Source organism: Coprinopsis cinerea, assembly GCF_000182895.1.
Source record: "Coprinopsis cinerea okayama7#130 chromosome 8 map unlocalized cont3.8, whole genome shotgun sequence".
In the NCBI taxonomy this organism is placed as follows: Eukaryota; Fungi; Basidiomycota; class Agaricomycetes; order Agaricales; family Psathyrellaceae; genus Coprinopsis; species Coprinopsis cinerea.
Genome location: NW_003307537.1, coordinates 1,865,753 through 1,879,774, shown reverse-complemented (window position 1 = coordinate 1,879,774; position 14,022 = coordinate 1,865,753). Strand labels below are relative to the sequence as shown.

The window sequence follows — 14,022 nt, the reverse complement described above, 5'->3', positions numbered from 1 at the left end:
TGACAGCCCACGGCTAATATCATGAACAACAGAGACAGCCGCCTCGGACAGAGTTCATGAACAGGGGAATTGTATACATGATGGACCAGATTGGCGAAGAACGTCGGGGACGGATGTGGATTATACCTAGAATAGTAGTATGCAATTGAGGATAGGAGGAGCCAAGTCGCGTAGGAAAAAACTTACTGCCACATAGCATTCCTTCTCGCCTGCTCCCACAGATAGTCTGCTTCATTCCTCGAAGGCAATTGAGACCGGATGTAGCCCCTCAACTCCATTTTCTTGTCATGTTCGCTCCAGTTGAGATTACCGTCTCTCTCAAAGGCTGCTACAACCTTGCTCTGAGAGCTGAGGGGAAACGCGTCGCTCAACCGCGCGACTTGTGCCGATAAATCGGTGTGTGCAGTGCTGGGTCGTGATGAATCATGGTGGCTGATTCTCTGTCATGAGCGGAGTCGCAGTGTGAGTGGAAGCGAGAAAAGGCAAACACGCGAAATGGAACGCACTTGTTGATCTTCCGTCGCAGACCCACCGTCCTCATTATACCCGCGCTGCTTCTCGAAAAGGGGTTCCACATCCATCGAATAGCTGGTCCCAGGTCGCGTCGTCGATTCATCCCCTCGTCTCCCGACCTGCCGGCCATTCGCCTGGTTTTGGTTGTTATTCGCAGCACCTGTATACAGTCCCATCGAGCTCTTGATGCTCAGGAACTCGGGCTGCAGCAGTGGATGCGTCGGTACACTTTCTTCCTCGTCATCAGAAAACCCATTGTGCATGGGAGGACGGTAGCCCAAACTGGAACACCGTCGGACATAGACCTCGTGTGTTTTGTGAAGCTGGCCCAGTGCATCTTCCAGAATTCGAATCCGCTCGCTCATTTCATGGATCTTGCTGTGCAATTGCTCCGTGTTCGCCAAAATGAACCGAGTTCCCTTGCCGGAAACCAGAACGCCTAATTGGTATTATTCGGTTAAGTTTTGGGGTTGTTTCATTTCGTTGAGATCACATACCGTCCGGACATATCTCTGCGCATCCTCTTTTCTGTTAACACGGGTGATCAGCGGTTGGTTTGGTTGGAAGGAAGAGGATCAAGCGATGCGGTTCAGCGGCCCGCCACATCATCACCATTGTTCTGGTGGCCGATGCCTGCGGACTCGTCTCCAGCCCGTACATCGAGAAAGTCGACTTACTTTGCAGGATGCACAGGGGAAATTGCGATCGCACTGCGGTCATATTCAGCTCAATATATGTCAGTGAAGGATTAGGATTATCACAAACCTTGAGCTTCAGCCTGACCGCAAATAGTATGCCCTATCAGCCTCGCGTCGATTAGCTTCGCAGAATGGCACCCACCGTCGGCATTCACAACATGAAAGTGGCGTCTACAATCGCGGTTTCAGTCAGTCAGTCCCTATGGACCAGGGGAATTCGAAGCAGTATGTACCAACGCACCTTCTTCACGCCTGCTTTCTTCGCTGAAACTCCGTCCGCAATGAAGATATGGTCAACATGGCCTGTGACAACAGGCTCTTCTGACGTATGGGTCCTCGCTCTCTTCGTTGGGCGGTGGTCGCCATTCGACCTGGGGGATCCAGACGACATTGCGTCCCTGGGAGGGAGGAAAGGGGAGAGGGCCTGCGTGCGATTCGGAGGTGGGCCCTAGCTGGAAGTACACCCGATTCTGATGTCGTTTGCACAAGATATATAGTCAGGTTCTATTCGTGGAACATGCTGTGTAACTAATGTTCTCCCATGCACCCATTTCAGGTTTTCTTCCCATGGCCCTGCGCCTGTCGCGGTTGGTTCATTTGCTATCATTCTGATGCCAGGCCACGAGTTCCCTCGGGTTTGACAAGTGGGTACATACTCCACTTATACTGAGGGCCCTTCACGATCGTCCGTCTTACCAGAACGGCCATCCTGACCCAGCTTCGGCCACCTCTGACTGCGGTGCGTAGTCCCTTCGACTCCTCGACTACACCCCTTCCATTGCGAACAACCGCTTTCCATATAGATCCTTATCTCCACAAAGAGATTTAGCCTCACAAAGCGGAGTCAGAACGATGTCTTGAGGTCTCCGTGACTGATATCCTAGAGCTTCGAATGCCGAAACTGGAAAGGCTCCGTTCACACCGCATGGCCACCATCTTCGTTCTTTAGACAAGCTCCAGTAACTGAATAGCGCCCTCATCTCTGCTGACTTATCCAAGAGCAAACTCTTGAAGACTTTAAACGGACCGCTCGTACAATTTCCTTCCGGTGCAGAAGTCCCAAGCCAAACCACTTATCAGACTTCTTTTCCATCATCAACCCCTCACTGCCCGCCTGCCCTTGAAACCAGCTCCGCCCCGTTGATCACATACGGGACCCTGAAACTCATTTTCTACGTCAACCAGGCTTGACTGTATCACACAATCGTACTTTGGCATTGGGCAACTTAACTCCCCTGCTTGCCTGTCATGAAATTCGCCGTGACATGAGCAGGGTTCCTTCCGGACCCGCCAACCACACTTCGGAGCCACGATGGTCACCCTAACATTGCACCGAAGCACTGCTCTGGAACAGCACTCCCGCACCCGGCTCAGAGAACAGGTGTCCCTGATGTCAGCCCCACCTCGAAGCTCACAGAACTCGCCGCTACCCCAGCTTCGAAGGTACAAAAACAAACACGTATAAGACTGGATAAAGCCTCCTTCGCCTTCCTGCCTCGAGGCAAAACTTGATCAGCCGCTCCACTCCATTTAGATCCCTCCAGAGTTTGATAATAGGGAAATGAATGGCGTAGCACTGCTGGATCTATCACATCAAGCCGCCCTGTAGGCGATCGACATATTCGTCTTTGTTTGTGACGGGGAGGGTGTCATGAAACCCGCACAACGCAAGGTAAGTCGCTTTTCGGTAGATAACAGAAGATGAAAGAGGTACGTAACCCGCGATGTCCTCTTTAGAGCCCTAGGTTCATTATCATACCGTCTGGATGCCGCTCAGGCTGACTATTGGGCCGATCCTTCGGACAAATACTAGCCTGCACGGTCATTGGAATAACCTGTACTGTCTCTCTCGCTGTTGAGGATTTACTCTCGCGCTATGAGCTGGGAAGAATCTTCCTTCTCGGGTAATGACATTGTCGTGCACACAGTCGGTCTTGTCACGACCGAAGATCTAACGCGCTCGTCTGACAAACCTACCTATGATTCTAAAGGTCGACCTCCATGATCTCTCATACCACCTCAGTCACGCCTACCTCTAATTTCCGAGACCAATGTCTGCTTCGGCACCGTCCACCCATCCCTCCACATCCCTACCTATATCGCAGTACAACTCCCGTATACTTTCGATTTCTCCGAAGGAAAGTCCAAACGATGAGGCTAGAGCGGCGATGCCGGAAGCACTTACATTTTGGCACGGACGCAATCGATAAACCACCAGCTCTCCGTCAATTAATTGTTAAGATCTCCAAAAATCGAGCACACGAATCTTCGGTGGCATCAAGCACTGGCAGTAGGCCGGAGGTGTCAATCGCTTGCATGGACCTAATAACTATTAAGGGCCACTGAATATGCCGAGGTATCACGAAAACATAACTGTGTACTTATCGAATCTGTCAGCCTATACGACTTTCTTTGATATCCGACGTTCGCCTCCTTGGAGAAGGTGAAATACAACTGCCACTGGATAGCATCATGTCCACAGGCGCCAAAAATCAGGGTGCGTTGCTCGCGACCACCCTCCGACCAACACCAACAACTGTCAAAAACGATCCACACAGGCCATCCACCCTTCCTAAACTAGCTCTTTATTCTCTTCTACTTACGCAGGGTCGATGCACTTGCAAACCACAATACAAAACTTGGTGGACGATCAATCCGTCCTCACACACATAGGGCACTCGCAAAACACGCCACACCTCCTTCAAGCCGGTAGTGGATATAAACCAGATCTTGTTCTCCTTCCAAAACACAAGAATGGCCTAGCTGACTTCCGATGTCACCACTCCCCAAGAAGTTCCCAAGACCTTTCCTTCTCCACGAGCGCCCGGAAATAATGGCACAAGACCGCCGTGACACCCGAATCAACAGGGCGTTTTATCGGCTTTCTGTCGTCATTTACTATCAATGTAAGAGATTTAATCAAAATGTCACGGTTCACCTCGTGCTTCACATTCGACCTTCATTATTGGAAGGGAGCAGGCGGGAGGTCGGCTAAGGCAACGTTGCTCGGGTTCGAAGCGTCAATCCAGGGGTGAGGTACCTAGTAGTGACGTCACTTAGACTTAATTAAGCGCCAGGGCGCTAAAACAACCGACGCCCATCTAATAAGCGGATGTCCTTTGCGACCCCTTCAGCACAGAGTTTCGAGAAGCGCCTTACTGCTCAAACTAATAGTTAAACAATACGTTTCGCTGTCACTCGTGGGTTTAGTTTAGTAAATATGCATCAACGTTATTGTCACACATATCCATACACACATGATATAGAAGTACACACAACAGTTCCATCCATGCCCAAAGTACATACGGGTTGCCAGTATCCATCGAGCGTTAGGCTCAATTATGCTTGAATCTCTTCGTGAGTGGTTCGTTATCGTAGTCATTGCAGTCGTCCTCGTCGTCCTCGTCCCTACGGCGAGCGACCTTAGCCCACTTGGCTGGGGTGCTAGGTCCCAAGTTGCTGTAGTCGTCCCCTTCCTCGTCGGTGTTCTCCTTCTCCTCCCTTGCATCTGACATGCTCGGGAGCCTCGCCCAAGCAGGGGGGGAAACAATTTCTGGACGAAATCCAATCTCGTCAGCCACTTCCTCTGTCGGATCCTCGCCATACTCCCCTGCTCCGGCCTCTTCGTAACCCTCCTTATCCCAGCTAACTGGAGATAGAAATTGACTCCTGAATTCATCCGTGTTGGAGAAGGATTCTTCTTCAGATGACGCGTAGAACTCGTAGTCTTCCAAGGCGTCCGAAAAGTCCTCCCATTGAATCGCAGGTCGAACGTTCCTTCCCGCCGCACCAGGGAGTAGATCTGGAAGTCCCAAAGGGTTGAGTGGATCGACAAGAGGAGGCGCGTCAACCGAACCTCCTTCCAGAGGTATCGGCCGCTCACCATTCTCGTCTTCTTCTTCCACTTGGAGCAAGCCTCCCACGAGTCCCGAATCATCTTCGAGGAACATCGGCTGCTCTCCGTCCTGATCTTCGTGATCTTCCTCGCCAGGCCACCCACCCATCTCAAGCGCTTCGTAAAACGCGTCCAGCATGACAACATGGTCTGCGAGATCCAACCCTAGCTCCTCGGGCGTCCCATGTATCTCCTCCGGAGAGAGCTCTGCTTCCTCTTTGCACAGCGGCATCATCGGAATAGGGATCGAGAGGTTCCTCTGGTAGCCGTACCACTGTCCCAACATAAAGCGCGCCTTAGTGACGAGCCAATCGAGAGGGGAACACTGTTTGAGAAGGTCAAGCACCCGCTTATTCTCTGCATTCCACCGCGGGTCGTTCATGCAGAAGCGCTGCTTGTCCGACATGGGTTGGCGACCTGGCAGTTCCCCTCTGAAAGGAGCGTTGAAGAAACCGTTCATCCAGTGGCGAAGTTGGCGTCTGGTGAGCGGCGGACGAGTGTCAGGCTCTTCTTCAGCCTCGCCGAATAGGGTATCGTCGTCAGCTTCGTCTTTTTTTGAGTCATCGCTGTCCGTGTCGTCCACAACATCGGCCATATGCATCATGAACTGCCACAGAACAACATGAAGGAAGGATTCTAGGTCGTCTTGGACGGTGTTCTTGCGTTCAGAGTCGGATCCAATGAGCCAGGCAGATTTGAAAGCGTGCGTACCCTGATAAATGTGTTAGCGACAATGATTCAAGCACTAGGCGAAGGAAACACATACCCCTGCTGTCTCGCATCGTTGGACTTCATAATCGACGAAGCGGGCTTGGTCCCAATCGTTCAAAACACCATCCCCTTCGCCGTTGTGCATAACGTTCCCAATACTGATGTCACGGTGCAAGATACCGCTCTTGATGACCGCATCGGCATGCGCTAGAGAAGGGAAATATCAGTTTTAGCTCGATATCTCTGCAGAGAAATGTCAAGTACTCACCAACCAGCGCATCATAAATGATCTTCACAAAGGGATACGAGTTCTCCAATCCCCTGCAATCATCCAACTTCTTCCCAATGAACGAGGTCACAAACCGATGGTGCACCCTCTTCATATGCCTCACAGGCCCCCTGCGACTCCCACCCCCAACCCTCCAGTCCGCCCAAAGCACGTTCCACTGCTCTTCCGCATACAAGTGCCCGAGGGTCTCTTGGTACTCATTCAGCTCTTTTCGCCTCCACTCCGCCTTGCTCGCCCGACTATACGGCCAAAAGCCCAGCTTTCCAACGTCCTGCCCAAACTCCAACTCGGGTACATTCCTCACTCCATCCGCGTTAAGTTTCCGTAGGACTTCACTCTCCGGGAGACAATGGGGCGAGTCGACCATGCGCCACGAGTCCTTCATCAAGCTGACCTTCTTGGTACCGGGGTTGTATACGGGAAAGACGAGGGTGTTGCGCGAGAAGATGTGGACGTCCTTCCAGTCGTAGAGAGGGGCGTATGGGGAATAGAATTCCCTAAGGTCATCGAGGGCGATCGCCTTCTTGGATTTCAGATGCACTTTGGGTCCGACCGGACGTTCCTCGAGCGGGTACTGAGCGAAGACGGTCGTGTATTCGAACTGCTCCTTTCCATCCTTGGCGTCTTCGCTCGGGTCAGTCGGAACCTTGAACGCCAGCAGGGGTGGATCACCCCTACACGGTTCGTACGTGCAGACGAGGTCCTCTTCGTTTCCCACAAACTCTGGCTCATCGTCCCAAGCCCATTCAGCCAACGCCTGCTTCGCTTGTTTGATACGCTTTCCATAAACCGTACGATTCGCAAGCATAACACTCTCATCCCACCCCCTCTCACCAGGATCCATCTCGCCAAACCCCCGCAAGAAAACCTCGAACGGGCGTCGAGGATCGGGACCGGGCAGCCCCTCATCACGGAAGTTAGCCCTACCGCTAACAACCACCCCGCTATAATCCACCCGCACGAAGCGGACGTAAGGGTCGAAGACAAGAACGAGGTAGGTGTGCGTCCTGAGACCTTTGAGTGGTACCGAGCGGGGAGAGTGCCTGTTGGACTTGCGGTGGGAGTAAATGGAGTAAAGTTCGTTAATCATGACGCTGATCCGGTCCCGCTGAGCCCACGCCTCGCGGATCTTTGCTCGTTTCGTCCATTCGACCTCATCCATGGAGTCGCGCTCGGCTAAGTGCAGTTCGTGTGAGTAGTCGGAGGTGAGGCCTGGGGTGAGGAAGGGGTCGAAGGGGTCGATACCGGTGTTGACGATGAGGAGTTCCTGGGATGCATGGAATTCGTACAAGCATTCCGGTGGTATGGACAGCTTATCGCTGGTAGAGATGTCGGGGAGAAGTTCGACATAGAATGGTCGGTCTCCAGTGGTGGTTACGGGAACGATTCTCGATCCTCCGGACGAGCTTACCGAGGAAGGAGAAATCCTTCCGTCGGTATGAGAGACGTCTTCCTCGTCTTCACTGTCTTCGCAGACCAGTTCGGTCTTCTCCACTTGGACGGTGTGGCACTGGACCGTTCCAGGCAGGTACACAGTATTGTGAAGGGTGATGTCCTTCAAGATGCCCGCTTGATCAATTGCAGAAATCTGGAATTCAGGTCAGCACAACTTATCTTACCAGGAAAAATAGACATACCAATGCATCAGCCGCCTTCCTCCGCTGCTCGACGAGACCGTTCTCAGCGTATACGGCCAGCGATCCCTCGTCCTCAAGGTCCTCCGGTCCTTCAAACATCGTCGGCGCTAGCGATGGCATCTCTGAAAAGATGTTACCTGGCCGCGGAATGGGATCGTCTCGCAGGCAGTTCTGATAGTAGTTAAACTCATCGTACTGTTGCGCGAATCCATACTCCCAGAGGAACTTCTCCACGGGCATGGGGCCTACCCACATACTATCGAGGAGATTGTGGTTTCCGATGAGATCGAGAAGCTGCGCGTGTGGAGGACTTGTGTTCGTGGTGGCATGCCGAGGTGTGGTGAGGTTGGGAAGGGGTGATTTAGCAGTTTCAGAGCCGTTCGATTCGATGAAGCGTTCAAGGGGGCTGATAGAGCTTCTGGGTGTGGGAGTCCGACCGAGCTTCAAGGACGCGTCGGCCTGTACCACTGGGGGAGTGGTGGCGGCTGTGGAAGCGCTACCTGGAGTGTCTGGCGAGGACGGTGACCGCTGAAGGCTGTACGGAGAGGATGTAGGTTCAGATAGTTCTCCCGACGGAGATTGCTCAGGACCCATGATATGTAGATCGTGTCGTAGAATGTCGGACGTGGAGTCGAGGTCTGGCGCTGTTTAAGTTCCGATAGAGCTATTTTCCGGCTGCAAACAACACACCTTGTCGTATAAGCTCGTTGAAGTAGTTTGAAAGAGAGCGCGTAGGAAGAGATGGAAAGTATCCTGTCGATAAACTGTGGTGACGGGGAGATGTAGCAGTTGATGTAGCAATTGAAGGGTAGGAGTGGCGTAAGTACCCGATCCAACCCTTGCGCTGCAGATTTTATAGAAGGCCACTGGCAAAGAAGTAGACACAGGAAACGTGACATAGCTGTGGTAGAAACACTCGATTTGGGAACATCTCCGAGCGGCCGGAGCCACACCGTCCCATTGTCCAAACCTACCTCTCGCCGACTGAAATTTGGATTGTCTTCAGCCAATGCCTCCATTATCCGTCAGTCGGGGACGTCAAAGATAATGTGGGGTGACTCTGCTCGAGTTGAACAATGTCAGAGCCCCAGACGCGTCAAGATCGATACGAGACGGCCGAATGACCACCATCGCCGCCGGCGCCGGCGGGTGCTTGGGCCATTCGCTGTTACCACCTGACCCTGAATCCAGGGCCGTCCAAGTGGCTTTCAAATGATGGTCGTTAAGTTTCAAAGCCAAAGCAGAGTCTTTGTACAATGTACTCACCACGACATGAGGCGCAGACTTGCCTGGCCAGAGTTCGCAGCTGACTGAGGAATTAAGTCTGTTTTACCAATGGTGCTCATATCCAGAGTTCCGTCGGTATTCGACACGACTTTGCCGCACAGAGACCAATGACCTCCATTTCATCTACGCGCTATATAGACGCAACTTGAATCTTCTTTTCGGGTTCCTGGTACCCCAGATTAAGTCCGCAGCGTTTAATTTGCGGCGGGGCGTGAAAGAGGGTTGTTTGCAGCACAGGGGCATAATTCCAAGTTAATTACATGTTAGATTTATCATAAAAGTGAGTATATCTGATACACTAGTCAAATGAAGGGCGAGGGCTCACCGTACGAAGGAAACGGAGGGTTCCCTACGGCGTGGCCCGTTTAGGAAGGACCATGCACGCATTTGGAAGGTGTCACTGCGTCGGAGAGAGTCGGCCGACGCGTTGTCGACGCGCACCAATTTTCAAGAGGGAAATCAACGCCTCGCAGGAGCCGCTCTGAGGGCATAAGACGATTTAATGTCGTGTCAATATAGGTGAAGGAGTCTTTGATTGCCAGAGGGAAGAAATCCAAATCGCTGGGTGAGCAGAAAAGGCAGAAGACATGCAAAGGCTACCGGCTGGATCAGCACAATGAGTGTTACGACAGACTTGCGAGTAGACGCCTGGGTCGGCCAGAGGCTCTCCATTTGTACTGCATGGGAGGAAGGGCTTAAAGTAGGTGTCGTTCGTCGTGGTGTCGTCGACGGGTGAGTAACGTGGCGATTGCATGTTGTTTTGGTCGATTTCGCCTAGAAGTGGGCCGTCCAGGGCATAATTTTTAGGAGGTTTGTTTCAGCAAAAAGACCTTTGTCTACCTCCAATACAACAGAAAACCCGGGCGGGTAGAAGTCCTGGCAGAACGAGGTGATCGTGAGGAGGTCAGACCAAAGTTCAATTGAATCTGATGTTCCCACACATCTTAACTCGCAACCACCACCATGTCAATTCCTTGAAGCTTTGAGCTGATGGCTCTAACTTCGACTTGGAAACACAGCAATTCAATAGACAAGATTCCATGACTGCATTCATTGCTAATACATGAACAGCGTATGCGAAGGACGCGACAGTGAAGCACAGCTGCGCGAGAGGACTCGAAAACCCACTCTCGCCGCCGTTTCGTGGTTTCAAACAGACCGGATTTCATTCAAACATACGCCCATTCTCGCTTTACAGCGCTTATCTACTCCACAGGGATACATTCCCGGTTGTGTATCCAGTCTATCGCCCAAACCGTCAGCACATTCGTGGGGTCGGTAGAGCGACAAATATTCACCGATCTTCACATCCTCCAGATGATCGTCAAAGTCCCCAAATTGCAGGTGCAGGCTCTTGTCGCGAACGTACGATAAAGCCTTTTGAGGCAGGTCGGGCGAGTCGAGTTGGATTGATGAACCTGACGTGAACGGTGGTGAAGCGCCCGAGCTCCCTATTCTCCTCCATTGATTCTCGGTGTATGTCCAGACCTTCAAACAGGCGGTCAGTGTCGTTGAGCATTATGGACGAGGTGAATTCGGCTTACAACCAAGGCAGCCTTCTCGGTACCAAAGTCTTCTCCATCGAGCTGGGTCATATGAATATCAGGGGTGAATTCCGGGACAATGAACTGTGAGCTCACCGTCAGAGCAAAGGCGTCAGCAAACTTCTCCTTAATCCTCTGCGTAATCTTCTCTCCAACAGGTCCCAATCCAACGTCGCCAACAGCAGCGCGTCCTTGGTAGTAGCCAACAATCTTCAGGTTAGCTTCCGCCGCGTATTGTTCTGCCTTGAATCGAACACAGAAGTTGTACTCAGTCAGAAGACATTCGTTCTGTCGTGAATGTTTAGAAGGCTCACCAAATCCAGTCCAATCTCCATCATAGGGCTCAGACTCGTCCAATGGTGCAACAGAGGGATCGCATCCTCCACCACGATCTTTCCTCCAGTCTGGTTTCCTAGAAGAACGCCATTTATCGTCTGATGAAGATGCTTAGCGGCATGGAAGTATATCTTCAGATACGCTTTCGAGGCGACAGTGAGATTTGGAGCTGGGCCCATTGGCGATGGCGGCGGAGGCAAAAGGACAATTGATTTGGGTCGCACGCGTCTTGGACCAGGTCCGTCATCATCACGCCCCTATTCTGTGGCCTCAATGGTCAGCTCGACCTTTGAAAGGACGCGCCAGGTACCGAAAACCTTTATGTTCTTTGTTTATCTCGGAGCTAGCCACAGTATAAAACCCGCAACAATGACTGGACCGTCGTCGCTGTCGTTTCTTCCCGAACCACTTGGGGTTGAGAGAGAAGTGCACTCTATCTGCTCGTTCTGCTTTGCAAAGGTGAGTGCGCGATTCTACCGGTCCATTCCTCTTATAAGACTCAGCCCGGTGAACATTGAAAACAATCAATGTGCCACTTGACGCGGTCAACTTAATCAGACACAGTGTTCTAACCGAAACTTATCCCACCACTGGCAGGTTGATCCTTTGTACACGACACAGCTGCTACCATCAGTAGGAACGTCGCGTTGACCGTCGACTGAACATCAAACGCTCCTTCATCTTCACTTTCGCGTTGAGTGCCAAGCATGCCCGCTATCCACAGCCCGGGCACCCGTCGCCTTTACAGCCCCTACAAGACGAGGTCCCCCCGCAAGACTCGCCCCGAACCTTCCACCTCCAAGCTTTATGTTGTCTCCGGAGGTCGCATCGTGAAGCCTATACTCAAGAAGAAACAACAGTCTCAAGCACACGTCGGCGACTACGAACTCTCCTGGGACTTCTCCGAGCCCGAAGACGGGCGACGCCAGAGAATCAACTTTATCCAACCATACAAAAGCACCTCACCCTGGGTCCTCCATAATATCTTAAACACATTCCCACTTTCCTTGAACGAAGCTGGCTCACCCTCATGGGAGTTCTACGACCCTTCTACGGTTGATGACGCGATGCAAGTGTCCACATCCCACATCCACGCAATTTTCTCGATAGAGGTCAAGAAAGTCACCATCGCGCCATGGTGGTATAGGTACTTCCATGTAGGAGTGCGCTGTGCACCCGGAGACGAGAACAAGCCTCTCATCCATACCCCTACCCCATCATACCAGCGCAGAAGACCCAAACCTCGCACCCCATGCGTGAACAAATTCGCCAGGGAGCTCGCCTCGGAATCCACACGCTCAACACAGGACACTGTCATCGACGAGCTCACTTACTATTGCATCGCCCATGCCAGTACCCTCAGGGACCCTGAAGGTGCCCCTTCCTCTTGGACCCCCACCATCCGTTTCGATCCCTCTGTCCAGGGAGTAGGGATGTATAAAGATGGTGACCCCCACGACCCTGTATACGCACTCGTCCAGTGGATGTGTCGCCTATACCATGCGTTCTACAGCACTTCCAGGTTACGGAAAACCGCCGGCGCCTTCCTTCAGCGCGTCGTATGTGTCGCGGTTGGCACCTTCCTCGCTTCCTGGGACAAGGTACGCTCTCTTCCTTCCTTTCCATACGACGATGGCAACTCAAGTCCTTTACTTCCCTACAGCGATGCTTCCACTCCGTAGTCAACATCCCTTCTGAAGACTACGTGGCCTCGGCCCTCGCGCTCTGCAAGTTCCTCGGAGCCTGTGCAAACTACAACCTCCTCAGCCCATATACCGTCCAAGCCTGCACCCGGATCCTTATGAACCAAGCCTCCTCCACTGAACACATCCAAGGGATATTCCACATCCTCGACTACGCTGGTTGGGGACTTTGGTGTCCAAACACCGAGCGGAGTGCGAGTGTGCCTCAGAAGAGTCCCCAGGAGGCAGTTGGGTCATGGACGGCAACAGGACAATCCCAACCCGGAACGATTGGGAACGTCGGGGAGTTTTGGGCACGGCTTTGTAACGTTGGTGTAGCGGGTGTGAAACCTCCGAATAGGTCTTTGCTTGGGAGCGCTGGAGGTGCAAGTGGCAAAGATGCAAGAGGATGGTCAGAGGAGATCTTTCGCCTTTTAGGTGCCCTCATGAATGTCCCTCGAAGCGCCACCGCCCCAACTGCGTAAGGAACATAATGTTCAATGCGCCTCGTGCGCGTCCTTCCTCGTCAACCGCCAACTGCACCCCATTGTCTACCGCATCTATGCCCATATCAGCCAATTCACATGGGCAATGTCTTGCCGTCCTGCTCTCTTCTCTTGCCCTCTTTCTTCATCATTTCATCAACCTGCACTTTCATACCCAGAGGACCTAACCAACATATTCGTCTATTCACTATCCTAATTCTTCTGCCTTCGCCACCCCATGCTTTCGAGTCTCCATTCAATCCACAATCATACCCACAACGCACTTTGTTTATCTGCATCCACTGTATTAATAGCAATCATTCTTTTCGTCCTGTTTCTTTCTTCGACACCGATCTGGAACCCACTTTCAGACGGACCTGTATTAGTAGTAAAATAAACCAAAGATATTTAACGCGTGCCCAGCATGCAATTACACGTTTGGCGACATTTGGTGTCAGAACTTACCCGGGCTTCGGGAGCAGGATTGGGACAGGGGGTGTGACGGCCTAGAAGAAATTGCCCGTTATAAGCGCCCGTGAGCAAGGTCACGAAGATATGCTGGATCGATCGTCGTACTCCGTCTCTTTCTTCCGTCCAGTTTCCGAGCAGACAACCTCTGGAGAATGGATCCGGGTTCTCGCATGGCGGTCAGTCCCGACTGCCAAATCACGGACAACTGGCAAACGGGTCAGAAGATCAAGAGGGACCAGAGTACTCCAGGGTACCCAGAGGCTGGTGCAATTCCAGAAGAGGCTTCCAAAAGGGTCGTTTTCGAAGCTCGTCGCTTAGGGGAGAATGAAGACAGCCAGGGTCGAAGGAACCTGATTTCCTCGACATGACGTCGAGGCTATTGGTTGAGACTTGGTTGAGACTGCTTGGAATCGATGATAACAGTCACAGCAGACCCAACTGTGGCACTAGACGCCACACCATACACCACAGAGT

The 14,022-nt window shown here is 52.3% G+C and overlaps 4 protein-coding genes across 4 annotated transcripts; 1 reads left to right on the top strand and 3 right to left on the bottom strand.

Moving 5' to 3' along the window:
* Nucleotides 1-182: 182 nt before the first annotated feature.
* Nucleotides 183-1,602, bottom strand: CC1G_15052 (hypothetical protein; the record flags this gene model as incomplete). Its single annotated transcript, XM_002910672.1, has 7 exons — nt 183-440; nt 507-952; nt 1,011-1,041; nt 1,191-1,223; nt 1,279-1,291; nt 1,354-1,382; nt 1,453-1,602. 7 exons carry the CDS (start codon nt 1,600-1,602, stop codon nt 183-185), a joined length of 960 nt encoding a protein of 319 aa, XP_002910718.1.
* A 2,944-nt stretch (nt 1,603-4,546) lies between these two features.
* Nucleotides 4,547-8,337, bottom strand: CC1G_05033 (other/FunK1 protein kinase; the record flags this gene model as incomplete). Its single annotated transcript, XM_001835988.2, has 4 exons — nt 4,547-5,818; nt 5,873-6,024; nt 6,086-7,694; nt 7,744-8,337. 4 exons carry the CDS (start codon nt 8,335-8,337, stop codon nt 4,547-4,549), a joined length of 3,627 nt encoding a protein of 1,208 aa, XP_001836040.2.
* Nucleotides 8,338-10,177: 1,840 nt separating this feature from the next.
* Nucleotides 10,178-11,094, bottom strand: CC1G_05032 (hypothetical protein). The gene is made up of 5 exons (XM_001835987.2): nt 10,889-11,094; nt 10,671-10,817; nt 10,575-10,616; nt 10,329-10,518; nt 10,178-10,273 (listed from the first exon to the last, which is right to left on the bottom strand). The coding sequence occupies exons 1-5, from the start codon at nt 11,087-11,089 to the stop codon at nt 10,236-10,238; spliced, it is 618 nt and encodes a 205-aa protein (XP_001836039.1). The 5' UTR covers nt 11,090-11,094; the 3' UTR covers nt 10,178-10,235.
* A 523-nt stretch (nt 11,095-11,617) lies between these two features.
* CC1G_05031 (hypothetical protein) lies at nt 11,618-13,077 on the top strand (the record flags this gene model as incomplete). Its single annotated transcript, XM_001835986.1, has 2 exons — nt 11,618-12,511; nt 12,574-13,077. The coding sequence occupies 2 exons, from the start codon at nt 11,618-11,620 to the stop codon at nt 13,075-13,077; spliced, it is 1,398 nt and encodes a 465-aa protein (XP_001836038.1).
* Between the last annotated feature and the right edge of the window lie 945 nt (nt 13,078-14,022).

Coding starts and splice junctions, on each gene's coding strand:
- CC1G_05032 (XM_001835987.2), bottom strand. CDS start 11,089: ATGGGCCCAGCTCCAAATCTCACTGTCGCCTCGAAAGCGTATCTGAAG. Junction 10,617..10,670: donor CTGACGCCTTTGCTCTGACG/GTGAGCTCACAG, acceptor CATATGACCCAG/CTCGATGGAGAAGACTTTGG. Junction 10,274..10,328: donor TCTGGAGGATGTGAAGATCG/GTGAATATTTGT, acceptor TTTGGGCGATAG/ACTGGATACACAACCGGGAA.